The sequence below is a fragment of the Galendromus occidentalis genome, unplaced genomic scaffold, assembly GCF_000255335.2.
Source record: "Galendromus occidentalis unplaced genomic scaffold, Mocc_1.1 scf7180000076583, whole genome shotgun sequence".
Classification (NCBI taxonomy): domain Eukaryota; kingdom Metazoa; phylum Arthropoda; class Arachnida; order Mesostigmata; family Phytoseiidae; genus Galendromus; species Galendromus occidentalis.
In genome coordinates this window covers 1,656,217-1,683,546 of record NW_003804572.1, presented here as the reverse complement: position 1 = coordinate 1,683,546, position 27,330 = coordinate 1,656,217, and the positions used below count along the sequence as shown (strand labels likewise).

Below are 27,330 nucleotides of genomic sequence, written 5' to 3'. Positions count from 1 at the left end.
AAATCAAGGTTGCCGGAATTACGGTTTACTTCCTGCTCGTAAGCGGATCTTCGCAGTCGTCGACACCGAGTTTCATCTTGTAGTTTAGCAAGTTCAGTAGGAGCATGAGATTTTGCGAACCGGAGTTAAGGTAATTACCCACGAATACTGTATGTGTATCTCAGGAGTTAGCGGCGAAGTCCATTCAAAATCAAGTTTTTCTCGAGCGAGTCGACTTCCCATCGACGTCTCTCAGTAAGTCAATTCTAACTAGTTCAATACGCGGGATGACATCACCGAGGCAATATTACATTCATATGTATTACATCATTGTGTCAGCTCTTATATATACAGAATAAAAACATTGCTACCGAACCGCTCGATCGGTCTTCTGCATTCTTTGTGTCAGGCGGCGTTTACGGTAAGACGGGCGATTCGAGAGCGCCAGCCGTCCTATTCGATAAGTCGAGACACGTAACGCCAACAAAAACTCAAAGTCGCTCCCGAAGCAGACTCTGTACTTCGTCGGATTCGAGAGAGCATGTGGTCTGACAATAGCTCGTTGAGCTCGCTACTTTCTCGCCATGCCACTTGGCCCGCATCAAGTCTTTCAAGAATTGTGATCATAAATGACAACATCGAACAACCTAAATAAAGGTGCACTGGCACCTGGACGAGTCAAATCGAGAGCAGCTCGAGAGCAACTCGAGAGTGTCGAGGTCAGCTCCCAACTGTCTGAAAATCAACACCTCCGGCAATTTGCTACTTCGTCGCTCATGAATATGCGTTTCCCTATAGGCATGAGGGGGTTCCAGGATTCGAGTGGAGCGCTTTGTTTGTTGGTCGTCCTCGCGCGAGAAGTATTCACTCAAATTTCCCCGACGCGAATCGATTCGGCATTCAGCGCTGGACAGGAATCCGTGGAAGAATATCGGGCGAAAAACGACGCTGCCTTCAGATCAGGGTATTACCTCAAAGGACCGAGTGCCCCTGCGCAGCATCAGCACACTACAGCGGGGCGAGCACCGTCTAGTTTCGGTGATCATGCGAGGTTGTTCTGTGCCGCCACTCTAGATCTCGTCAACAAGTGAGTGGGGACCAGATCACGATCTTACGACACTTCTCCAAACTAGAGCTGTCGACATTGATCCTCGAATTCAGGAAATCGGTGTCGAGAGATGCTACGAGCGGTCTCCGAAATTTGACTCTCGAAAGCAACACTCGGGCAAAAGCCGCCCAGGATGCCTGTATCAATGCAGTTCGCGAGAACTCCTCGTGCCGAAACGTAAATCGCTACACTTTCGATGGCTCGTGCAACAACCTCGGGAACCCGATACTGGGACGGACGAATACTTGTCACAAACGCCTCTTGCCCCCATCTTACGAAGACGGTAACCATTGAAGACTAGCCCGTGACAAATGAGGAGTACAAATCGCCGAAAAATTGTTTAGAGGAAGGATGAGTCAGATATGTGCGAGAATCTCGATTTTTCCAGGCGGGAGTCATTTCCGACCCACATGTTGTATGTGTATCTCAAAACATTCGATTTGACGCCATCCCCAGGGGTTGAGGAGCCGAGGCGAAGGAGTTTCTCAGGCGGCGTTCTGCCCAACGAGCGAGTGATTTCGCTGAGGGCGCTCGACTACATCTTACCCCGAGTTCGTGATGATCCTCAGTACAACCACAACAGGATGTCCTTCGGACAATTCATAGCTCATGACATCACTTTGACACATACGACCACTATTGGAAGTTCGTAAGCTATTGGAGTACATGAAGATCACTGATCTGATTCCTCGCGAGAATCCTGGACGACTCGGGTGTCGGGATTTTCCTGGAGAGCGATAGTCTCGGATGATCATCGAATCTGAGAATATGGATGAGATTTTCAGATATGGCTCCGTTACAGCTTCGAATGCCCTGCCTGATTGTTGTAGCCCGTCGACGCGGGTCGAGCAATGCTTTCCCGTAACTATCCCCTCTCCGGATCGAGTCTACGGGAATCGCGGCTGTATGAACTTCGTTCGATCCGAGCCATGCCCGACGTGCCAGCTGGGACCGCGCGAGCAGATGAACTCAGTCACATCATTCGTTGATCTCTCCCTAATATACGGTCTCACCAGCCAGGGAAATTTCAACTTGAGAACCGGATCCGGAGGTTATGTCCCCTTCCTCTTCCAATAGACTCTGAGAATTCCTGGTCGGATCTACAATATCCCTGGACGTACAATTCCGAACATTTCCGTGCAATTTTGAATGTTCTCCAACAGGGTTGCTCCGGGGTCAAGCTCCTTACGATACGGCCAGACCGTACCTACCTCTGTTCATGCCGCCGACGACGCAGACATTGGGCGATGGCTGCAGTCAGCCTGGCCGTCCCTGCTTCACGGGCGGAGATCCTCTACGCGTAAACCAGCAGATTGGAATATCCGCATGGTCCACGCTTTGGTTCAGATACCACAATTATCTCGCTGACAGGTCGGAGCCCTAGATCATTGAGAGAGATCAAATGGCGGAGAAACAATCAATCTGACTCGCGGAAGGAATAAATGATTCGACCGCTCTTACAGGATCAACAGACACGCTCGGTCCAGGGGGGAACGATGGTCCGATGAGCGGATTTTCCAGACGGCCAGGAGGATTGCTCAAGGGCACATGCAGATCCAGGTTTACCGTGAATGGTTACCAACCGTCGTCGGCTCGAATATTCTGTCCGTTTACAAGTTAGGCATCCAGCGAACCCAGACCGACTACGACTCCGATGGCGATCCCTCTCTGTGGAGCGAGTTTGCGGGCGGTGCTTTCCGCTTCGGACACTCCTTGATCCAGAATGTGTTCAAGAACCGGAATTACCAAACGGATGTCGATCAGCCGGAGTTCGACGTGCCTACGCGAGACGCTTTCAGCACGATTCCGAACTACTACGACTTCAACTCCGAGTTCAAATTCGAGAATTTCATAGCCGGCATGCAACGCCAAGGAGGTGACGAAACTGTGACGTCATTTTTCGATGCGTCGCAGCGTAGGTACCGTTAGTCGCCACTGAGCGACGGATTCCGTAGAACTCAGGTTACTTTTCAGCAAAGCAAATCTCGTTCTCGTTCGCACCGGGTGTGGCGAACGACGTGTATCGCAATGCTACCGAGTCGTACGGTATGGATCTTGCAGCTCTGAACATCCACCGCGGTCGAGATCACGGTTTGCAGCCCTACTACAAATACGCCGAGCTATATCTCAGTAGGGCGCATGGCAGAAATATCAGAATCCAGAAATTCAGTGATATCCGACCTTTTTGGCGCAGCGAATGCTACGACGAGCTGCCGAAGGTTTACAGGTGAGCGATGCCGCCTCCGAGGGATAAGCAGGGTGTGCATATATGTATATCGAGTTCCAGGCGAGCTCCCATCGTTCAGGGTCTTTTTGAGAGCTCGAGCGCACAATGAGATACGAATCCTGAAGACGATCATCGATCCGACAGAGATATTCAAGACGTAGATCTGTACGTCGGTGGATTGTGTGAAGTCTCACCGATATCCGGGTCCGTGGGGCCGACAATGGGCACCATAATCGCGATGCAATTCCAACAACTTCGCTATGCGGATCGACTTTTCGTAAGCCACAGGAACGTTTTCACGCCCAGTGAGTCTCTTATGGAACGCAGAAGCATTGAATCATTTTCCTGTGATGCGGCCTCCGTCGCAGATTCGAAAAATATTATTATCGTGATAACCACGAGAATGTCACTCGACTCCCCTCCTTAGCACAATATGCAGAACTCCTGCGCACCGGCTGGCTCTACTGGGTCGTGTGCGCATCGGCGGTGAATCAGCCGGCCGTTTACAGAAACGCTTTCCGCCACGATCTCTGGTGAGGATTTTCATGTATTCCTCCCTCCCACCGAATTCACGTTTCTGCCGATGAAAAAAATGTCTCACACGATACGTCTCCTTCCAGGGATTTCGAGTACTGCAGCGATCTCAGAGAAATTGATGTCTCTCTCTTCACGGATGTAGCAAGCTACGTCTGAGCGTAACAGTCTCAGATAGAGGAGACTGGAATAAGTAAAAGGAGTGAGCATGACGACTTGGAGCGTGTTGCACTGTACTTCTAGGAATTCCGAAAGCCTCAGAATAGGGGTAATTGCTCATGATCGAGCGTGACTTTGAGCGGCAGATCCAGGAATGCCCAATGGGGGAGAGTGAACATGCCTCAGAGGGGGCGCAAATAGCAGTAGTAGATAGATACTCAAGTTCCCTTTCACATTGGCAAGAGAGCGGTCCGCATCCGGATAGAGGAGGCCTTGCCGCACGATCATCGCAATTCAGACCGGCGCGGTCGCTTGGTGGGCTCACACCCGCGTAAGAACGGGCTGCGGTCAAGTCGAACCATCGGACCTAACGTGAAGCAGTCTCATGGCGCTACTCAGATATTCTAGAGATCTACGCGAGAGCCTCGTGACTCATGACTCATGACCACGAGAAACTCGCCCGCTGCTTCCCGAAACCAGAAGTAGATATCAGACTCTTCGACCGAATTCAGACACTTGAGTTTTGTTGAATGCTTCCCCAGCATTTCCGAGCTTTGGATAGATATGATGTCTTCGACGATGATCGACTCGTGGAAGTCTCGGATCCACACGGCTTACAATTTGAAGCGGAAAAATTGACGGAGAAGCTCCACAGAATATCCGAGTACTGATCCGCCTTTCCCACGTTGAAGAGATATATTATTCGAGGGACCATAATTTCTGTCTGAAAGGACCTCCACTGACTGTATCCCATCCTGTGTGCGTAGAGTAGGTTTCGGAAGGTAGAGAACGCTAGTCAGCTCGCGATCGAAGGCAAAACACAATGTGGGAAGGGTGGCTGAACGATTGTCAAGAGGAACCTTCGCATACCAATGGAAGAGAGACCACCGAAGTTTAACTCGGAAGATTGTAAGGAAACGGGGGAATCTATAGCTTAGCATTGCTCACTTACAAGGGATGTACCTGAAATGATGAGCGAGTTGGGAGCCGAAACTTGGCTGATTTCTTGGTCGATTCGAGACTCGAAAAACCCTAAATTATTTCGTCCTAATGAGCACATCTGAGCGAATACTGGAATTTTGGTCATCTCCCCATAGAGCCCATCGGAGTCCCGTAGAACGCTTCCTACTGCCATTTGACGATATGAATATGTGATCTAAACGCTCGCGTCGCTCCGAGGATGTGTCCTTTCGAATGTCTCGCCGCAGCACTCGCTATCCAGGGTGGTTTCGATTTCCCTTTCCCCGCCGACGTGGGGTGAATTTAAAGCTTCCTAAATCTCGGATCATCGATAACTTGCAATGGAGTGCACCAGGACGTTGAATGGGCTCTATGGCGGAATGACCGAAAGCTCAGATACGCTCATGAGGACGTAATAATCTGGGGTTTTCCTGGGCTTGAATAGACTAAGATTCCAGCCAAGTTTGAACTTTCAACTCGCTCATCATGTCGGGTACCTCCCTTGTTAGAATATAGAATATAGAACACTCTTTGCGGAGGGTCCCTAGCATTTCCGGACACTAGAAACTGTCTGTAAGGAATCGCCTCAAAGAATCGTGCCTACTTACTGCTTTCGTCGCAGCCACAACGAAGGCTCAGCTTTTCTCGCAAGGAAATACTCCCCAGCAGAGGGCCACAACTGACCCGGACGCAGTCTTCGAGGCATTTGTATTACGTCGAGTCGCCCGTTGCTCAAATCTCGCTTAGGCCGCGCAACATGCCAGGAGTGCATCGACTTGGCTCCATGGAATCCTCGGAAGTCTGTTGCGCGTTCATTGCACCTCAGAGTTGACATGCGAGTTTCCAAATGCCCGCTTCCTATTCGCGGGTCCGAGCATGATAGAGTTGATAGCCTCGCCTACAGGAAGATTTCATCCATTCAGGAGTCTTGCTGATCATATAATCAATGCCATGTCAGTTGGTGGAGATATCGGTGTACCACATGGGAAGAGGTCTCACTCGAGGGGCGAGCTGTTTCCCTTGCACATGCAGCAGAGAGCATCGTCGCCGCTGTCCGCCCAGGACATCCTCAGAGTTTCGATGGCACTTCCGGCCAGTAGGAGGGCGGACAAGAGGTATCCCGCGAAAATCGCATCTCGCAACTCGCAACTCAATTCTGACAGGTCCTTCAAGAAAAACAATGTCAGTGCGATATCGGCTTCCAAGGTCGCCAATATGTGCGTGAATGGCGAGGACGACGTCGCAGCGTGCTCATATCTCCTACGCATTCAGTCAATCAATCACCTACCTGAGGTTCGGGTTGCGATTCCGGCATGTATTTTCGGCCAGAGCGGTGGACTCGATTGTATGGTATGTATGTGTTGGCACAAGGATGACGGGAACGGCAATCGATTCGTATGACAAAATCTGTGTTACTCGGCGGGATCACTCTATCAACGGGTGGAGATTCTGGGCAAATTGGTTGCATTTTTCGCAACCCTGATGACCGCCGGTCGGCGATGGGAGTCGCTCCCCTCGGAGTGCGAGATTCACGAAAATCTAGGGAAGATTGAGGTTGGTCCCCGCAAATCTCCTTCCCGCAAGCTCTCAAGCAATCGTTTGAAAGAATAGACTCCGGCGGCAGAGCGGGCGAAAAATCCATATCCTCCTCAAGCCGGGCGCATGCTGGGGCGAGTCCATGCAATGCCCGCTTTTAGTAGACAGCGATTGAATCTGGACATATCCGGTAATACCGGAAAGAGCAGAGTGATCTCAGTTTCGTCTCAGAGAAGTATTGTAGTGCAGCCATCAGATCCACCGACACGCAGACGCAGCGATGATATTGTTGCGACACACTATTTACGAAGAATCAGGGCCAGGCATCGCCAACCGAGCCGCGAACCATCGCGCGTTCGGTTTCCAATCCGATCGGATTGGTTGGGGAAAATCTCACGCTCACAATTACCGGAGAACCGAGCACTCGAGCGGTGCCCGGGCGGGTTCTTTCCGAAATTCAATACGATCAAGTCATGAAATTTGAATACCTCTCCGATCAAAAACGTGCAGTTAGATTTCACAACAATGCGCGTGGATCGTGTGAGACTGCTGTATGTAGATCATATATGCATCGGAGCTGAAGATGAGTTAGATTCCCGTTCGAACGGCGAATGCGAGTTATAAGCGGGGGGAATTCAAGGAGCGCAATCCAACAAATTACGTATGCACATATTGTTTTAGGTGTGAGACAATCGAAAACTATGTTCAAAAGTATCGGTGCTCCGGTCGCGAGCATAAGCTTGCGTCGTCGGTATTTGCCGGAGAAACGTCATTTGACACGCTGTTCCGGGATTCGAATAGCGGAGTTATTCGAGGCTCCTTTCGAAACGTCGTTGTGACAAAAGCGACCGCGGGATCGCGTCCCAACGGTCTTCGACTCGGCTGCGGCTTCATCGGCACCGCAAAGGAGCCTTTCTCCGGGGCGCATTGCGATCAGCTGAGAATGAGCCCAGTAATTAATGTAGATGAAAAGGTGAACTCGATTGTTCCGAGGCACTTTGCTATCGTTCCGGTACTTAGCTTCCAGCTTCCGTCGAGCCCGTTTCGACAGCGGGGATCGATCCATCCCAACATCGGGCGAAAACAAAGAAACGCATGGACGCGCGGAAAGACGATTTCCCGGTCAACGGCAACAACCACGAGAAGCGCATTTATTTGATGGATTCTCTTAATCGGACAAATACAATCGTAGTTGGTTTGGGGACGCCAGGAAGTTTTTACCACGATTGCCTAACTCGACACTGCGGAATCACCGATGTTTCGAGGGTCACTGTCTCACGACGTCGGAGTTCGAATCGAGCGATCGTCAAAGCGGTTGCATTAGAATCGGTCTCTGTGACTGCGGTTCCATTGGAATTCGGTACTCGATGAAAATCTCCAGGTTCTCCTCATCCTCGAGGGGTTTCGATGGACAGGCTTCGAAAATGGCAGGGCATAAGAAGCGGAGCGGACGAGAGGGCGGGGGCTCTTGAAGAGCTAAATCCCGGAATATGGATTCTTTGAATGATTACTCGCCCGAGGGCTCCAATTGATTCGATTCCCTTCAACGAAATTACACGGTATCACGATAGTCAACGAGGTCCTGATTCACGTTTTGTCTCTTATTTCTCACAGTTTTTGCATATCGAGGCGAAATTCCTCGGATGACCTTCCAGAAGCTATTGTAGATCAATTTACAGGGTGGTAAACGTGTTCGCTTACAATCGTTTTCCGGCACACGTGATCGCATTCCGCTCCGAGTTCTGAACGGCTTAAGGTCGATGGCTGCTGTCCGAGCCGATGCTGTTGCTGTCGATTTTCGCGTTTAAAAGTGTTACTCGCGTTGTGCGACCCGAAGTGCACCACGCTCTTCGGAAATGGAAGGGAAACGGTTCAGCATGGACAAATCAGCGAACGAAACGACAATACCACTTTTCTTCGTTTCCCCCTTTTTTCCTTGGATATTTTACGAATTCTCGAAAACCGTACCGGATTTAAGGACCGTCTCTATATACCGTTCCATGTGCGAATTTTTTGTCCAGCTGGAACTTCATTGTTTCTCGTGGATACGAGCGCAATGCGAAGGTTCCATGTTTTGGGTGGTAGAAAATTTCGAGCGGATTGGAGGTGATCACGCAGATCGAGACTTCCCGCTCACTATCATGATCCGCTCAGGGAAATGTTCTGCTTGCAGAAGGTGATGAAATTATATATCCCAATCAAGTCCCTCGGATACTTCAGTTCTACGGTTGACGACAACCGCCACGACGGCCCTTGATCGGCCAGCAGCCGTAGCGTTAGGAGTGATTGTCGCCGCTATTTGACGCACCAAGTGACGTCCTTCTTGATAAATCGGAATGTCTAGAGGCGAAGCAGCGTTCGAATGAGGAATTCGATTACCAAACATCGGCCAATTGTTTGTCAGGGCATAGAAAAATAAATGAAGAGAGAAACACGACTTCAGAGGAGGAACAGCACGCTCAAAATAGCTCCGGAAAATCGTCGGTTTTTCGCGGCTTCCATGAATCACTAGCTGCATTCGCTTCTCATTGTCGTTATTGGAGGCATCCGGACCGCCACCGCCCGTCATCGCCGGCGCTGCTTCTCAATATCTGCTCCGGAATTTCGCTAAGCATTTCGACATTTAGCAAAATTGCCATCAGACTTGCTCCGCGGACAAAACGTCGAACGAGCGCCACTGTAAGCCAGAGCGTTTTGTAGCATTATACAGCAGCAGAACAGCGGCTCAGAAAGATTACGAGTGATTTGAGGTTTTTTTTGTGAATCGGGGCTGCAGAAACAGCTCTGGATTGCGCAACAGAAGAAAAGATGCTTTCAAATCATAATGAGTCCTGGGCTTTTGACAAAGTTTGAATTCACTCCACTTCGATGTTTCGATGCCGGCTTCCCCGGTGCAGTCCGCGGCCAGGTCGCGGATCGGATCACGCTTGGAATAGAATTAAATTCCTCGCTGCGGAGCTTACCACAAAAGCCGTTCGTTCGCATGCATAGCTTTGGTAGAGAGTTGATAGTACAGTCGCTTGATTTTCATCCCCATCTGGTAAGCCACGAAAGGGTTTTGACGATGCGGCGGCGATGGCAGCAAGCTTTTGCCGATTTTTTCCACAATGACACCGCGTTTCGGGTCCGCTCAGAAATGTTCGAGCCCTCGTCCAATGCATCCGGAGACATAAGTATGCGACGACGCTGATCGATAGTGAATTCCGCTCGGCGACAACGCTTCGTCGAAGCGCACCCGAGCCTTGACGATAAGAACTCTTCTGGCAGCTATGGATCCCGGGGGTCGATGGGAGGGCTCACAAACGCACCGAGCATTCGGATCAAGTAATTAGGAAACCTAGCACGAACTCCCAAGGCGAAATCTCATGCGGAGGCCGCTTGGACGAAGTCTGAAACTACCGACATAGTGTATCGGCGCGTCATCAACAATATGAGCTTTTCGACAAACGGTGACGGTGTTCGCGACTTCTCTGAAATTTTTTCCCGTGCCGACTCGAAGAGTGGAAAATGTAAACGCTTAGAATTTTGAAATTCACGCATCTTGCAAGCCCCGCGTGCGATCATTGTAAACAGAGCGTCGCGCGAATAGAAGAGAAAAGTATAGGGTGCTTCGCTAAACTTTTTTTATTGAAATTATTACTAAGTCACGCACCAGAGCCCGGGATTGACGGTATTAGCCGAAGCGAACTATCTTACAGTATAAATAAACAAGGCTCCTACATGATCGAGATTAGAATTCTGATTGAATGATGACGTGATGAGGGCTCAGAATTTAGAAAATTTCCCTGACAGCACTGACCTCCTTCTCGGATACGGCACTATTCGCAAGAACTCGATTCTTGTTCCGTAACAGAAAATAATCGGCATAACAACTATCCTTACGCAATCCTCCTGAGCAAACAATCAGCACCACAAAGCACTTCCCTGATGTATACATACTTCGAAAAGACTTTTTGAGCAGCCGAAATCGAGGGGGTTCCGCAGCTTTGCTCAAGGTGGGATCTTGGGATGAAGGGATCTACCAATCGGGAGGGAACTCAAAATCTTCATAACCTGTATAATCGCTGAAATCGCCCTCAGGCAAATTGTTCGAGTATCCCCTTTTAGTTCCTCCCAATGCTCGCCCTCCGTGGTCGATAGTTTTCACGGTGTGGAAGGTTTGGATGTATCCGTGGATCTTTCTCGGCGGGCCTGAGTGATCTCTGATAATGACCTGCGGAACGTTTGTGGGTTAAGAGCTTCAGATCTCTCAAGGTCCACACCAGACCACAGATTCCGAGACTGTCACGCGTCTAACTTCCGAGATTCCCGAAAATAAGTTCTACGTCGGAGACCCCCCAGGAGCCGTTTTTAGTATCATGACTGCAACACCATCCAGGACTTTCCGTATTCGCGATCAGGTTGGGCGGGGCAGACCATGCCACCCACCAGGAGCGTCATTCATTCTCCCACTCACCTTCGCAGGTGCCCCGTAGAGGTGTTCTGCAACTGCTGGCATTCGATGCAGGTGATCCAAACTATTCATTCCCAAGTGCGAGAGTATGCTGCTCAAATGATGGGGATTTATCCCGCCGAGAGTCACGAATTTCGGCGGTCCGGAGGTGTCGATATGATTGGAGCTGTCCAAATCCGAAAACGAGTGGAACATTTCACTGGCGCCGAAGAGCGGGTCGTGCTCTCTTCTGTGAGTCCTCTGACTGGCATATCCCCTCGGCACACCATTCGGAAAGCTCCTTCCATGTGTCACCAATTGTTTCTGTTTACCGGCATAAACCGCCGAGCAAACAACAGCAAAACTCAACAGTGCTGTTGAATGCACCATTGTCGCTACCGAAGAACTCGCAAACGCGGCGCAGCGTTGTCGTTCGAGCGGGGCAAGGGTATTCCTCATGGGTGGAAGGAGGTTCGGTCCAGCGGTCGTAAAGCGAAAATCCACGAACTTAGGGTTGTCAATGGAAAAGTCACAGCACTTCTTTTGAATATTGCAGCAATTCCACCCGATCGGCGGTGTTGAGACAAATATGACGGGAGAACAATTATTATTCCCCTACAATGGATCAACCGCAATCGCCGGATCGGTGGCCGCGGCGATTAGCGCGCAGGGAACAGCTTCGGATCCCTCAGCCAATCTGGTCGTAAGCTCCAGATACCTCGGCCGATCTTGGCTCCAGATTTCAAAGCCGGGCGGAAGATATATGTAGCTAAGTATTCCTGAAAATTACCTTCTTTCATTCGAGCACGAGCATTGAGCAAGAGATGAGCCCCAGCGGCCCGAATCGGATGAGTGTCTGGTAAACGTTCGTGTTTCATGTCCCGTCTCGGAGTCCGGATTACTGGAAATGACGTTCGAGGAGAATATTTCAAAATAACATTTCGACCGAGGCTCAATGCTACGGTCGTTCCGTCGAGCGCTCTATATCGTTGGAGAGCGATCGATGGAAGTGCTGTTCCCGCGATCCTCGTACGGTTCAGTAGTCCCGGTAATTCGCGTTTTTCGGGAGGCAACATTCAGGGGAAGGCGCGAATTGCGAATTATCGGGATGGATTTTTGTGGGGTGCGGAACTTCCGAAATTCGATTGTACCGCAATAACTTCATATTAAATTTGCGTCAACTAGGCATTTTTAAGTCAAACCATTTCGAAATTCGACTATCACTTTTCTGACATGTGCTATGCTCAGAGGGTGATGGGAGTACGACACCGCGAGACTCTCTCAGGGTGAGCGCTATCTAAAGGGCGAATCGAAGCACCGAACAATGTTTATCTGTTTTCGCCGAGACTGAATATTGTACATGTTTGTTTCGTTCCGATAGTGACCGAAGCAAGCAAGAGCTGCAAATGTACCGAAAAACGAGCATATTTTTCTTGACGCGGCCGCGAATTAGGTACGAATTTCCGCGGCGAATTGCGAATCATCGGTATTTCGCGAATCATGGGTACTTACTCGTGGTGCTCATAGGCGAATCGAATCGAATAGGATCTTCATCAAGGATAGAGACGTTTCTGAGGCTTTCAGCTGGAGAATCTCCGCTTGCAGCGAATTTTTGATTTCACGAATTATCGAGGGTTCGAATTATCTGGATTATACTGTAGTGGGTCTCGGTCGAGCTTCGATGACCGGTGCGCGACGAGCATCAGTTGCTCGGGAGTATCGGTCCGCCCCTCCCCTCCTACAGTACGGTGTCGGAGACCGAATCCGATACTGTCCTGCAATAGTTGCCGCTGCATCCCGTATATCACATCCTCAATGATGTCCGAGCCGTGTCTTCCGCCATCAGAGCCACGTGAAGAGATACGCGATCACAGTACTCAGAGGCTTGCCCGTCTGGGCCTCGAGGCCTTTCCTGGCCCGAGCTATGAGTGTCCAAAGTATGTCGCGGTTCGAAAGCAGCCGTCGGATTCTGCTCCTCGTCTCTGGCAGAGCAAAAGGAAACTTGATGAGATCGCCGTTTCCCCCTCGACTTTGCTCCAGGGAGCTTCGGGCTGTGTTCGACATCTGGATCTTCGAGTGGCTGGAATAAGTTTTGCCTGCCCACGTCATTCCTCGATTCTTCGCAAGAATTGGCTCAGAATCTGAAGGCTAGATCACCATCTTCAGAAAACGGGCTTGGTGCGTTCTGGATGTTAGTGAGCTCCCTGGGGAGGGAACGGCTGGGATGATCCGAAGCGCCTGCCTCAATCGTAATAATGATTTACCGATCCGGATCACAGCGAGCATATTTGGAGACTTCGACTCAATGAAATCGGCCAGCTTATCGCTTTCTATCCTTGAATGCTATCGATGCGTGTTTCAGACAGAAATACCTGCTGAGACGAAATTGTAGCGCATATAACTCATGATAACCTCAGCGCGTAATACGGACGAGCTAAGAGCGACACGTACAAAGATACACGCCTGAGGGTCAGGGCGGCAACCTTACAGTAATCAATGCCAGTACCGGAAGCTTCAGAAACTAGGCGCGGTCGCCTGACTTATCCATGTCTACTCAGAGGTCAACTCGGAGCAGATGTGTCGGGCTCAAACTCACGGGCCGATTCGGACCCATGCCTCTTGGGAAGCAACAATGAGAGGATTCAGTAAGATAGAAAACCCTCACCTTTCCTTATCTCACCATATAAGGCTCGAGCTCCCCAGTCCTTACTCGGGCTGTCGATAACTGTAAATGAAAAGGGGCTTCGCTCCAGCATCGGGAGTACCGTGGACCAAAAATCTCGGTGGACCGATTTAGACCCTTTGCGCGCATTTCCATGGGAGCCAGGTCACGGCTCCTTCCGAAGTTAGGAATCAGACCTTGAATCTCATCGTTCTTTTCAGCCGGCTCCGATCTCTATTCGAGTTTTCTTCCTTGAGCTTAGGATGATAGTCTTCATGGGGATCTACGAAAACCTGCTGCGACATTCAACCGACCGATAACAGCCTTGTCAAGTCGGACACAGAAATCAAGGGCGGCCCAGAAGGTTTGGGGACATGCCGATGAGAGTTCTACAACTCAATTGGTATAAATTATTATAGATTTCATCGTCATAGCGTTCTAGCGGTTCTACGGACTGATTGCTCGGTCCCAGCCAAATCGAAGGTGCTTCAGATGTCATGCTATTCGGCGTGAGGGAACCCGATAAAAAGTCTTCCGGATGAGACAGCCTGATTCCCTAGTCCTGGTTTAACCTTCCACAATGCTGATCACACCGGAGCTATTCTTGCGATTCGGGAAGTTGGAGCCGAAGACTGCACTGATCTGCCAGCCCGACCCTTGAGATCAGTCAAGGGGAGCCTTGACCGTATCTCGGATTTCGGTACCGGGAGCTGCGAAATGGAGTATGATCAAAGAGGAGCGTATGTATCTCTTCGCGACGAGGCCGGAGAAGTCCGTTTAGCGGCCGAGTATGCGAAATACCCGTTTCGTTGGAGTGCTGTGTGGCGGGTTTCGGCACCTCGTCGAAGGGATCGAGGCACCGCACCAAGAGAGCAGAGTATCCCCGATGATTTCCCGAGCGTCTCGGGAATAAGACCGACGACCGTGATGGGAGGGTAACTCGATTGTCGGCACCGACAGTCGATACGCGGATGCAGATCCGGAAATCGGCGAGTTTATGTCCCGAAGAGACCGAGATGTATTCTCGCAGGATTATTTTTCGATTCCAACAAGAGGTTCATTCGAGAGTGGAAGTTGTACACCGCTGTAGTGCTTGCTGAATTTGACGATAATAACGGAAGCGGAGCGACGTAAATAATCTGATCGGGCGATGATGATTCCTTCGGGATTATTCTCTTGATTTCAAAGCAGCGTTCGCCGATTCGAGGGAACGTAACTTTCAGTGCAGTACTTCCTGGGTAATGGAGTGTCACTCCGCTCCGTATCAAACATCGGTTCTAGACGGGGGTGCGAGAGGCTCGGATACGGATGAGATATCGAGTGGCGTTGACGGAGAGACCACGGCGGGATTCGAAGTGAATTCCCTGATGAATAAGCCGACTGTGACTAGCTCATGATCGAACATCCGTGATGGGGGCTTGCCCGATATAACACACTGTATGCAGCCTCCCAATCGACATCCCGATTCGAGAGACCCGCTCCAGACCTCTCGCCAAGTATGTACAATCGCTTGATAGTGACAACTTCTATCGGTTGAACAGAAAATCTGAGCAGATACCGTTCATATTCCAATTGAAGAGCATGCCCGTCTATTTTTCGAACTTTCCGAAGCTTGCCTGTCCATTGGAGATTGCCCGCCTACATGTTCTGTCCTCGAACGAGTGACTTGAGGCCGAGTTGTCATTAAGATAGAATCCAATGAATCGATGAAATACTCACCGTGAACTTACCGAAAACTCAAACGAAGCGACCGCGAGAGGAGATTTGCGATCGTCGCGACTTGGGTACCTCAGTTCTCTCCCTCGAAGAGCCCCTTCATTGGATACAGGCCGTCTGTTGGAGACTGTCCGTCTATTCCACCAATCCTCCGGGACATGCCCGCCTGCTGGAGACTGCCCGTCTATTGGAATATCTACGGTGTTCTCGAAGAACGAACCCGAATTGGCTGAATTTATCTTCAAGCAGTCATCCAGGATCGATGCACACATCGAGGCGTTCGACACCTGAGTAAGGGGAAGGTCCCATCCTCATCAGAGCTCATGAAAGTCTCTGGTGCCGACGGTAGCGGTCTCCATGGCTCAAGCATCGATCGCGGCCGGGTCAGCCACAGTCGCGGGCGGGAACACGAGCGACACCAGGACGGCTGCGCTGGTCGTCCGGAGCTTGCAAGTGGTGATATGTGGATATGGATTGGGGAAGGTAAGAGAACTTTGAAGGGTGACCTGCAGGCATTCAAACAGTGACTCCTCGCTCTCCTAGATGACATTGATTTACACTTCTCCGGAAGTGGTGTCGTGGAGCATCGTGCCGTAAACTCAGCTCACCAACAAATCTCTGTACATATAAGGCCGAACGTATGTCTGTCTGTGGTTCACCTACTGACTCCCAAATTGTTCAGCGGATCGGCGTTAATTCTGGTATGATGGTCCACCCGGATTTCCCGAATGTTCTTGGGGGGTCCTTCTCTGCCAGCGGTTCACCGTTCCGCCGTGAAAGAAAATTATTGCATCCAAGTTCGTGCTCCGTCGTTGAATACGAGATTCAATCGATTCTTTCTGGAAACGGGTAGAACAGGGAGACGGCTGAATTACTAGGAGGGGGTGAATAAAAGCCCGTTCCGACCGTGGCGAATCCTCAGACGGATGAGCACGAACGGGAGTAACTAATCCGTTTCGGACCCATCGGAGAGGGCATCAGCATAGGAGGAGGATGAGGGATAGGGGGCTAGGCCATACGATGAGAGCGGGGGAGTTTTCAGAAATGTGGAGGAAGCACACATCCGGATTCAGTAATAACCGTTCCCCATCCTCCGCTGCTGAAGAATAGAGTACAGACAGAAGCGTTCCGCAGAACGGATGGAGGAAGATAATGAAGCCCTGGGAGAGGGGGAAAAATGGAACGAACTGGGGAAGCGGATAGAATAGGGGCCACGGAGAAGGGAAACGAGGGGACGTCGAGAGAACAGGAGGAAAGATAGGGGGACCAGTGGAAGATGTGGGGAGCGACGGGAAACGAAATTTAGAGGTTTAGAAGCCGTAAGAGCACGGGGTGATCACGAGGAGCGGATCGACCGTCAGAAATGGGGATATAGAGAGAAACGGAAAATAATTGAGAAAATAGTCGAAAATGAGGATACAGATGAAACAGGGCGGATGGAGGTGGAAAATGGGGAGAATGGAAGAAAGGGAAGATCGGAAATGCGCGATGATCGGAGAACAACAAACGCGAAGGGCACGGCTAGCGTGACTATAAGTTTATAGGTATGACACTTCGTTGTATCTGCCATACATCGATGATCTTTATTCCCCCCGCGACTCTTTATATAGCCCTCCGGATAACGAGGCGCGAGGCTGGTGATCATGCGCAGATCCTTCTATCACCCCCCGGTGCGCAAGATCACCTAATGCAGGCCGAGTTTCTTTCGACATATCTTGAACCTTTCCACAGTAAGACTTTTCGTTGAAATGTCCGCGATCATATCTCCAGTGGGCTCGAAATCGACTTTCACGAGGCCTTCCTTGACCATATTCCGTATGAAATGATGCCTCAGATCTATGTGTTTTGTTCTCTGATGTTGTATCCCATTGGCACTCAGAAGGATGGCCCCTTGGTTATCGCACCACAACTTGACGGGCCTTCCTACGGTAATATCGGGCAGCTCCGAACAATTCAGCAACCATTTAACTTCTTGGCACGCTGCACTACACGACATGTATTCGGCCTCACTTGAAGATAAGGCGACGTTGGCCGCTTTTTACTCGTCCACGACACGCTCGCACCAGCCAACATGGAAACGTAGCCCGTCGTAGACTTGCGCGTTTCCTGGCAGCCTCCCCAGTCCGCATCGCAGTAGCCCTCGAGGGCGTCTTTGACATTACCGTCGAACTTCAATCGTAAATCAACGGTACCCTTCAGATACCTTAGGATTCTCTTCACGGCCACCCAGTGCCTCTCCGAAGGGTCAGAACAGAACTGACTTACAACACCAACGGAGTAACAAATATCTGGGCGAGTGGTCTGGGAAATGTGAATCAAACATCCCACTGCTTCACGATACGGCGCCTCCGGAACCTTCTCGTCTTCCGCTCTCTTGAGAAGCTTCGTACCTGCTTCACTAGGAGTCGCGACAGGCTTGCAATCGGTCATTCCGAACCTTCCAGGACTCTACGGATGTTCTCAGCTTGATCGAGCAAAATGACTTTTCTTTCTGGTTCTTGGTGAATTCTGATCCCGAGACAGTACTGCGCAAGCCCGAGGTCTTTCAGCGGAAACACCTCCCCCAAATGTTTTCTGCAGACTCGAGTCGTTGGTGAAAAGCAAGAAATCGTCAACATATATGGTGACTATGAGCAGCCCTTCCCCTTTCGTCATGAAGTAGCAGCACCGATCCGCTCCGAATTCCTTGAGACCTAGACCTATCAAGGACTTGTTCAACGTTTCGAACCAGACTCTCCCAGCTTGACGCAGACCGTAGAGTGATTTTTTCAAGAGACACACTTTATCATCAACCTGGAACATAGGAGGTTGTTCCATGAAAATTTCCTCCTCCAACTTACCGTGCAAGTACGCGGTCTCTACGTCCAACTGCCGGATTCGCCAATTCTCCTGTGCTGCCCGTGCGAACAAGAATCGAAGGGTAGTGATCTTGACAACGGGTGAATATGTCTCATCAAAATCTACGCCCCTGGTCTGTCCACATCCACGTCCGACCAGTCTTGCCTTATACTTCACGATTCGTTCCTCACTATCCTTCTTCAATTGGAAGACCCATTTCGAAGTAATGACCCTCCTATGCGCGGGGCGATCCACGAGCACCCACGTGCCATTCTTGTCGTGAGCCTTCATTTCCACGTCCATTGCCGACCTCCACCTTTCCGCATCATCTCTCGACATTGCCTCTTCAGCCGTCGACGGAGAATCGTAATTTGTTGTCGAACTGGGTCCACAGACGCACACAATATCATCCATCCAACTCGGCCTCACGCTCTTGCGTTTACTCGGGGGGCCCCCGGCCCTTCCCCCATGCTTTTCCGAGTCGGCGTCCATCAGGGATCGTTTCATACCGATCTTGGGGACTTCAGTCCGTTCGTCAGTTTCTTGGACATCCACCGCGTCGTCATTCTCTTCCGAGTCAACTTCGCCCGTGACGATTTCCTCTGATTCTGATTCACTCAGCATCGGCTTACTTCGCTCGGACTCAATCAACTTAATCGGCCCATTTGGCTTCAACTCACTCAACTTCGGCTTTGGAACCACCACCTTCGATCTGAGTTTGATCTTTGTGGTAAACCTTTCATCCATCTGCATCAGGGACGATGCCCACACCGTTTCATCGAAGTGTACATTCCGGGCTTTCTCGATCACAGAGATATTTTCGAGAGGGATCAATCGATAACCTTTCGTTTCTTGACAATACCCAACGAAGATACATTTCTTCGTCTTTTCATCCCATTTTTTTCTTTTCTCCTTGGGTACATGGGAGTATGCCAGACATCCGAACACCCTCAAAAACCTTAGATCGGGTTTCTTCCTGACCAAGCCTCCTCTGGACACATATCCCTCAAAGCAGCTGTCGGACTCAAATTCTTCAACTGACAGGCTGTGAGTATCGCTTCGGCCCAAAAAATTTGGTCGAGACCTGCGTCCGTTATCATTGACCGAGCCTTCTCCACTGATGTCCTCAGTGCTCGTTCGGCAAGACCATTCTGCTCAGGACAATATGGTACCGTGGTCTCATGTCGGATGCCGTGCTCCTTGAGAAAAGTTGACACTCTTCGATTCACGTATTCCGTACCGTTATCAGTTCGCAATCTCCTCAGCTTTTTCCCGGTACTTCTCTCAGAGTACCGTATGTACTCGACTAGTTTCTCGAAGGTCTCCGATTTCTCCTTCATGAAGGCCACCGAGGTCATCCTCGTGTAGTCGTCGACAAAGACAATGAAGTACCGATGACCACCAATGCTTTTATTAGCCATTGGGCCACATACGTCACTATGGACTAATTCCAGTCGACCCCCTGAGACCGATCGTGATTTCGGGAATTCCAGTCCTCGCTGTTTTCCACCCACACAGGCTCCACGGACGCGTTTTCAGATGGAATTTGACAATTGACTCCATTCACGAGTCCCCCGGCTAACCTCCTTATTGCTTCCGGATGCAGATGACCGAGCCTTCGATGCCATAGGTCGTACGAGTCGTGTAGTTTGCCATCTTGGACCATGATAGCTGCTTGAATGGAGCATACATCCAATCGATACAAGTCGGTTCCAGAGCAACTGGCCTCAGCGCACAAATTGCCGTTACTGTTCCTGATCTCGCACTTCTTTTCGTTGAAGCTCACTTTGAATCCCTTCTCGGCCAGTTGCTTTACTGATATCAGGTTCACTCGAAGTCCTGGCACGTATAGTACGTCGCGCATTTTCGTGCATCGACATTCCCCATTCACATAACAACTGAGAGAGATGTCCCCTATCCCGGCAGACCTCAGGATCTGGTTGTTTGCTGTCATCACCAACCTAGATCGAGCCTTCTCGTTTAGGTGGACGAACGAGTGTTTCGATACCGTCATATGTCTGGACGCTCCGGAGTCGATGAACCATTCCGAATCGGCGTCCGATCGGGCCGTTCTAGTCGACGACACTAGAACTTGCTCGAAATTCACGAGTTCGTTGTTCTCCTGCTCTCCTTTGTTCGACCTTCCATCATCTCGTTCATGCGCAACTTTGCCATGTTCTTCATAAGGATAACGATCTCTTTCTCTCCCGTACACCGAATTCGAGTAACAGTCTTTTTGGAAATGACCTGATCTCCCACAAGTGTAACAGGTTCTTCGGAAATGAGGTTCCCCAACGGGCCTTCCTCTTGAGCTGAGATTTGATCCTCTAACAAACCCTCGGCCTCTAGTTGTTGCTCTCATAGGGCCGCCCCGGCCTCGTGATTGCGGGGTGCGATAGCTGTAATCGGGTCGTGAACCTATGAGCGCGGTCTCGCGCCTTTGTGCTTTCTGTCGGTCTGCCTCACAAAGTAGTCTTTCCCTGACGAGCTCATTTGATATCTCTCCCTGACTTAAGCTTTGGATTAGAGGCGTGTATTCTTCCGGGAGCTTCATCAGGATCAATCCCGCTAGGAGTCGATCCTCGATTTCGTTGTTGATTGCCTTGAGATTTTGAGCGATTGCAACTTTCTGATTCAAGTAGGTTTGCATGTCAGGACAATCGGAATACTTGAGGCTGGTCAGTTCTACGAGTAACGCCACCTTTCTGTAGATCCCTCTGGGTTGGAACATTTTTTCTAACGATTCCCAGATCTCTTTACCAGAGGTCGCATCTCGGATCGAGGAGAAGAGGTTACTTTTAATTCCCGAAATGATTGCTCCTCTCGCTCGTTTGTTCTGGTATGAGTCCTCTTTGGTGCCATCGATGTATTCCCATAATTCACAAGTGAAAAGGTTGAGAGAGCTACAAAGCGAAGTCTGCTTGGCGATCGTACCGCGCTTCCGTCTTTTCGTCTGTCCAAGTGAATTCAACGTGATTCCCGAGAGATAATCACATCGGCGCTGCGGATAATCAAATCTAACGCTCACCTGAAGATCTCGAGTTCCAATCAGTCGGAGCTTTTGATATTCGGACCCCCCGGTTCGATCGGGGAAATTCGAAGGCGGTGAATGAGCCCGATTAAGAAAAGCCCATTACATCGATGAAGGTTAACACTTATCGCTTCATTACATTGTCAGTCTTATAAATCTGTCTACGAGGTTTACCATTCTTTGGAAGGGACTAGCGATCCCGAATATGTCAAAATTGAAGCACCAGTCAGTATATGTCGGGGTAAATAAGCTGGAGCTGGCTCTTCTGAAGCTTTCCACTCAGCCACGGCAACAGCTTACTTCGCGAGGGTCCCAGCTCTCGACTATGACCGGCTCTCTGATTGTGGGGGAGGCGAGAGCCGCCCTGCCGCAACAATCAATCAGCTGCGAAGTACTTACCGCTGCGTGGTTGTTGTGTTAATAGTTCTGGTCCTCGCTGAGCGGGCGCAGCTCAAATATGGGCCGATCAGATCACGGCCCTGAATTGGTCTTTCCCGAGTTTGTTGACTTAGGCTCGTCGTTTTTTCCTCGGCCAAAATCGCACTGGGCCGGGCAGTTTTTTTCTGTCGCTGGAAATTCGGGGACCCTTGGGAAATGAACAAATCCATCATATTCGATGATTCGAGACTCGTCGCATCAGCGATATCCATCGATGAGGATGGCTGACAGGGCGCGTGCCGATAACCCATCGTCAATCTTCCGAAAACTCAATTCGTCTCTGCAGTGATTTTTTTTCTGACTGCAGTTCAAATTGAATTCAGCGATGACCAGTGCTTTGACCGAGGTGTCGAAAAGACAATCAGGCAGGTGGGAGTGATATCCGCTCCGGCTTAACTCAACGCTGGTGAGCTTCAGGGGGGAGAGCCAGCCCTCAATTGACAATGTCGAAGCAGCAATCGATATCATCGATATTACGATACCAAGACGATCCAGCGTCGTAGCTTCCCCGACAGGAGATGCTTTGAGCTCTCACGGTGAAGATGCGATGATCCGCAGAAAACGACGCCCCACGTGTGTGTGGGCTATCATCAGTGCTCTCCCCGAAGGTGGCCACGTTGAGAAACAACAACGCGGGTTGTTTTATGGGAGTTTCGAATGATTTTATCCCTTGTATCATACGAGGATGCTCTGGTGGAAAATCGCCCATTGAAATGCAAGGATCACGGCTCCTTGTGACCACGCCGCTGATAGAGAGCGTCACAATTGTGTATCGAGCAATAACGGACTACAATAACACAACTCCCACGAAGGGGGGATCGTGAATTTATCTCCCTGCTCCGAAAGTCCGAGTGAGTTGTGCAAGGCGTTCCGGTCGCCTCGTAAGGTTCCCGAATGATGCGTGACTGATTAGAATTTTCGGTTTCCACCCGTTTCTGTAGCCCAGACGTCAGGTCGCAGAATAACACCGCAGTTAATATAGCTAACGCAGGCGGCGGCGTCGTCGGTCGAATATATCATCCGTCATGAGCTTAGCGCAAGGTTGCGCTGCTCCGTTCCCTTTCTTAGCGTTATGCCGGCGCGCCAAATAGAAGTGGTATTGCATCCCGCTCATACACGCATCCGACCACCCGCGTGCGACTGGTTTCTAGTTCTCATCCCAGGATGTGGTGTGCTATACTTTTGTGTTTATCCGGTTTCGCGCAGCTTTGTTTGAGTGGTTACTACGGAGGGGGTTCCTCCGCACATTCGCCGTACAGCGATCAGGACTTTTCGGGATTCGATAGTGGACCACTTTTGCCCTCGATCCCCGGTCTGGGAATGGCTTTGAGTCCGAACGAACTCCAGAACATCTTATCGAGTTTCACCATGAGCTCCGTGGATAGAATCCCAGCGGTAGCGAGCCACGTATACGGTTCACCACAGAAAGTGAGTTCAGACCGAGAGAGATTCTCTCTATATTCGAAGTCCTTATCCGGTGAGATCATTTGATGCAAGGAGTCGATATTTCTTGCAGTTGATCATCAGTGACTACCAGGGTCCAACGAAGAAATTTTACGGTACAGTACGAAGTTTCCATCAAGTTCGAACCCTCGATCACGGAGGGAACAGTTTGGCGTCCAACTCTTACAATCAGAACCCCGTTTCGACCGGCTTCGAGGATTTCATGTTCCCTGCGGACTGGTGATCGACGATACCTGTCAGGAAGATGCGGACTAGACAAGAAAACGATTGGAAATGTCGACGGAGTGTGTATGTAGGTTCTTTGTAAATATCGAGTCTCCTGTATGTATTGTATGATATCTCTAGCGGGCGGAATAAACATGAGGAATTCAAAGCGAGCTCGCGGCGTCGCTTCCCACAAAGTTCGAGTCATGTTTCCAGAATCAAGGCCCAACATCAGCTAAGAAGACTCGTCAACATTATTGTTCGGGGCAACCAATTCGCACACAATCAAGAAGAGCTCGGAGCCAGCTCGACGCCGATTGTGATCCATCAATCTTAAGGATTCGCTGAAACGACCTTTGGATCTCTGCATCTTGGAAAATTCGGATAGCAATAACATCCGCGTCTCGTCACGAGGTGGTGATTCGATGCTGGGAGGTTTCGGTGATTCTAAGCTCGCCTTTCGGGAACGTGGGAAACTTCTCGCCAAACATCGGATTCTGCTCAGGTTCTCTACTGCTACCATGGCCATGAATCAATGCCAACGAGAGGATAACAGGCTCGTTATCATCGACCCCATGGTGCGCGCCCCTTGTTCGTGGAGAAATCGTAAAAGTCAGTGTCAATGGAAATCTTGCCCAACGATGACACTCGGTTATAGGTACTAGAATATCGATGATGCCTCCGATTGAACTTCTCCCATGATTGCTGCGTGGAATATCGCAGTGGTTTGTTACATTCGTCTGAGTCGAAATCTATGACTTCTGATCAGAGATGCCGTTTCACTCGCTTGGGAACTATGAATGTATTTTCCGGTACGTGAGGCCAGGGTGGGGGACATTCGGCCGCTTGCAAACTGAGGGGACTTCTCGAACCACAAGCATCAGACTTTCTTTTTTATGCGACTTCTTATGGGAGTGAAACGTAGAACATGGAAGAAGCTTCGGTGTCGACCTCGCTTCTGGCGCTTGAGAAAAGCCTCCAATGCCACAAGGCGACCGTTGACACCATGAAGACACTCCCATTGATTCCGGCTTAGGCTTTACGAAGCGTCACCGAGAATCCTGAAAACCGCGGGGACATTGAAACAAACATTGGACAACTGCAGTGTCTGAAAACTTGCGAACATTGTGGACAGAGGCATCGGTCACAGAAAGTGAACTTGACGTCACGGTGAAGTTTCTCGGCGACAATGGAGGAAGAGACATTCCTATTGTCAGTGGCGAATCATTTGACTCAACCATTTTCTCAAACACTCGAGCCCTGCAAAGCTCATCAGACTGTACGTCTGATATCTCATGGAGCCCCTTGATCGAGAGGAGGGGATTTTCAAATCCGAAGACTTCCAAATGATATATTAACGGCGCCACCGGTTCAAAGCCTGATGCCTTCGCTGCGTGAACACGAGGATCGATGGTATCGATAGTCTAACGCCATGATGGTCATAGATCGAGCTATCTGTGAATTTTCCCACTCTCTAGGATCAGCGAAACAAGCGTGGGATTAATTGAAGTCAATAGTCAATGTATTATTATTCACAGCTATCCCGTCGAATCCTTCTCGAAGCTGATTCCGGGGGAGCGTCTGACTACAGATTGTGAATTCCCACTCGGGGAGAGTGGAAGTTATCGGAATCTCCCTCTTGGATGACTTTCCCGAACAGTATCCGAAACGCAGTGTTTCTGAAATAACAAGATCTCGCGAGAAACGTGACTGTCATCACTGGTTCTGTATTTTCGGCACGGAAGATGAAACCACACGCGCTGCTCAGACCAGGCACCCGTCCGCTCGTTCGATCAGCGAAGCTTCAATCTTTGACGGGTGGGATGACAATTTCAAGTAGATGACGAACAACCCAGCGGTGGGCTTCGGCACACAATACGAAGTCCGCTTTTGACCTCGGCTTCCACAGATGTTCAGACGCTTAAAATATATTCAGTAACTGTCCGGCTACGACATGAACGTCGACGACAGCGACGGACACGAGTTGACACCGGGACTGTGCAAAGATTTTCAAATAGTCCTCAGACGGCGATATCTCCGAGGGAGGAGTGGCCATTCGTAGCTGTCGCCCACAGATAATGAAGCATTCGGGCATCTCATTGAGCAATTCAGCAAGCTTCACTTTGTGGATCAGGGACATTAAATCAGGGTGGGGTGAGTAGGAAATAATCTGTTGTTGACTGGTATGCTTCACCCAATCCTCTTCTGAAACGGGCTCGGACAATCCACCGGTACATGGGCTCAACGATTGAGCGACAATCATTTCGAATAATTCTCGAGAGTAGCGATGAATGGCGAAAATTTTTTTGAAAAGGAACATCGTTCCTCGTATTCGTCGATAGTGAAATATTACGACCTTAAACTTTCCAAGGTTGAAAACTAGCCACGTTACAAATGTGCGGAGCAACTTCGGTTGAAAAGCTTGTAAACAAGGGATGGGTAAGGCGTTGTGAGACAAGCAGAATTCCGATTCAATCACGGAGACAATGAAAAGCTCGGAGGAGCGGCACGGCCATCGACAGCTGCGGCTGGACCATTCGATGTCTTCTTCGATCTTTTCGTAGCCTTCCAGGATACGTGAGTCTAAATCGTAGCGTTGGTCCGCCAATGCTCGGCCCGAAGCTCATCTAATGCCGTCAACAAATCCTGTGTCAACAAGGGATAACAGGAAACAACGATTCTTTTTTGATCGAAACCGACCTTGATTGATTCTCTGTTTTATGAATTTGGGGAGGAATGACTACCAAGGTTCACGGATGGAAAAATTTTATGGCGATGTGAGAAGTTTCACAGCGGGACGAGTCGCGGCCTGAGCCGTCACTTGTGACGAGCAACGCGAGCGCAAGCGTGAAAACGAAGAGCCGACGGTTGATAACGGATCATGATTTGCAGTTTAAGCCTTCGACTCTCAACGAAGAAGAGTCATGCATGTACGGATGACCCTCCGGTGAAAAAAATCGATTCTCCAAGAATTCTGACCGACACGAAAAACAGAGGCGTTTTTCAGTGAGCAATTTTCACAAGCTTCTTTGACCTCCTGCAGCAGATGATCATGGCAGAAGCGTCCCCTCTTTCTCAGGAGGGCATGAACACCATTTACTTTGGAATCACACTCCAAGGAGATTCGGCTCTTGCGAGAATAAGCCGCGGCGCCTTCCAAAGCTAATCATCGAATGGTCTGATACGCTGCTCGTCTCTGCGTCTCCTCCCTTCTCGATACCAATCGTTATAAAGGGCAGTCCGCCGGCAGAAAACATCTCTTGCCTTACGATTATGACTGCTCGGAATCCTGTCGACTTAACTCCGCGAGGTAGCTGTATCGTGAATCGCCGAAGAGAGGCCTATGTCATTCCGGGTAGTTACTGCGCCGATTTCCCGTGGAGAAAGTCGTAAACTTGGGCCTCGGAACAGGTACGAAACAACAGCAAAAGAATATGGGTACTAGATGCGAGAACGGATTCCAGCAGAAGCTTCCGCATCCCACCATCAAGACCTTGACCATTTGCATTGGGCTTTTGCGTGACTGCAGATCAAAACCAATTTTCAAATCATCACCGCAGAGTAATGAACCTCCCCTCGAATGAATATTATGAATCGTTATCTCGGGTGCCCGGTCAAGACTTTTCAGGTTTCCGGCTTTGTTACAGAATTGAACGTAATTACAGATGATTGATCGCACTCCACAAACAGTCAGAAGAAGTGGCCAAACAGCTTCTGCCAGTAAGGGTCTCCCTGGAAAAGGAATGCCATCCGATCCATGGGGGCTTTGGGCTGAGTACACAGACTCAGTCGGCCTAAGGATTGTTTCGATTCGATCCCTCAGGTGGCCACCGGGGGTTAATGCTCCATTTTGATTGCTCCATCGCTGATCTAGATCAGCGCTCCCCGATTTCTTTCTCGCGCGGGACCCCTCTGAAGTCTGTGTCCGGATCTCTCGCGAAGTCATTCCGAGAGTAGTATTTGGCGGCTTCGCCAGACGATAATATTTTCCACTCTTTCATTGAACTGATTCCCTCAGTATGATGAGAGATTCTGACGTGTT

General features: G+C 50.0%; 2 protein-coding genes across 2 annotated transcripts; both read left to right on the top strand.

Moving 5' to 3' along the window:
* The first annotated feature begins 779 nt into the window (after window positions 1–779).
* LOC100900530 (peroxidasin homolog) lies at window positions 780–4,034 on the top strand. The gene is made up of 10 exons (XM_029110481.1): window positions 780–1,066; window positions 1,141–1,370; window positions 1,544–1,732; window positions 1,890–2,138; window positions 2,251–2,458; window positions 2,551–3,002; window positions 3,062–3,314; window positions 3,459–3,619; window positions 3,742–3,847; window positions 3,935–4,034. The coding sequence occupies exons 1-10, from the start codon at window positions 780–782 to the stop codon at window positions 4,005–4,007; spliced, it is 2,208 nt and encodes a 735-aa protein (XP_028966314.1). The 3' UTR covers window positions 4,008–4,034.
* An 18,693-nt stretch (window positions 4,035–22,727) lies between these two features.
* Window positions 22,728–23,307, top strand: LOC100900388 (uncharacterized). The gene is made up of 2 exons (XM_003739815.1): window positions 22,728–23,048; window positions 23,137–23,307. Exons 1-2 carry the CDS (start codon window positions 22,785–22,787, stop codon window positions 23,305–23,307), a joined length of 435 nt encoding a protein of 144 aa, XP_003739863.1. The 5' UTR covers window positions 22,728–22,784.
* Window positions 23,308–27,330: the final 4,023 nt, after the last annotated feature.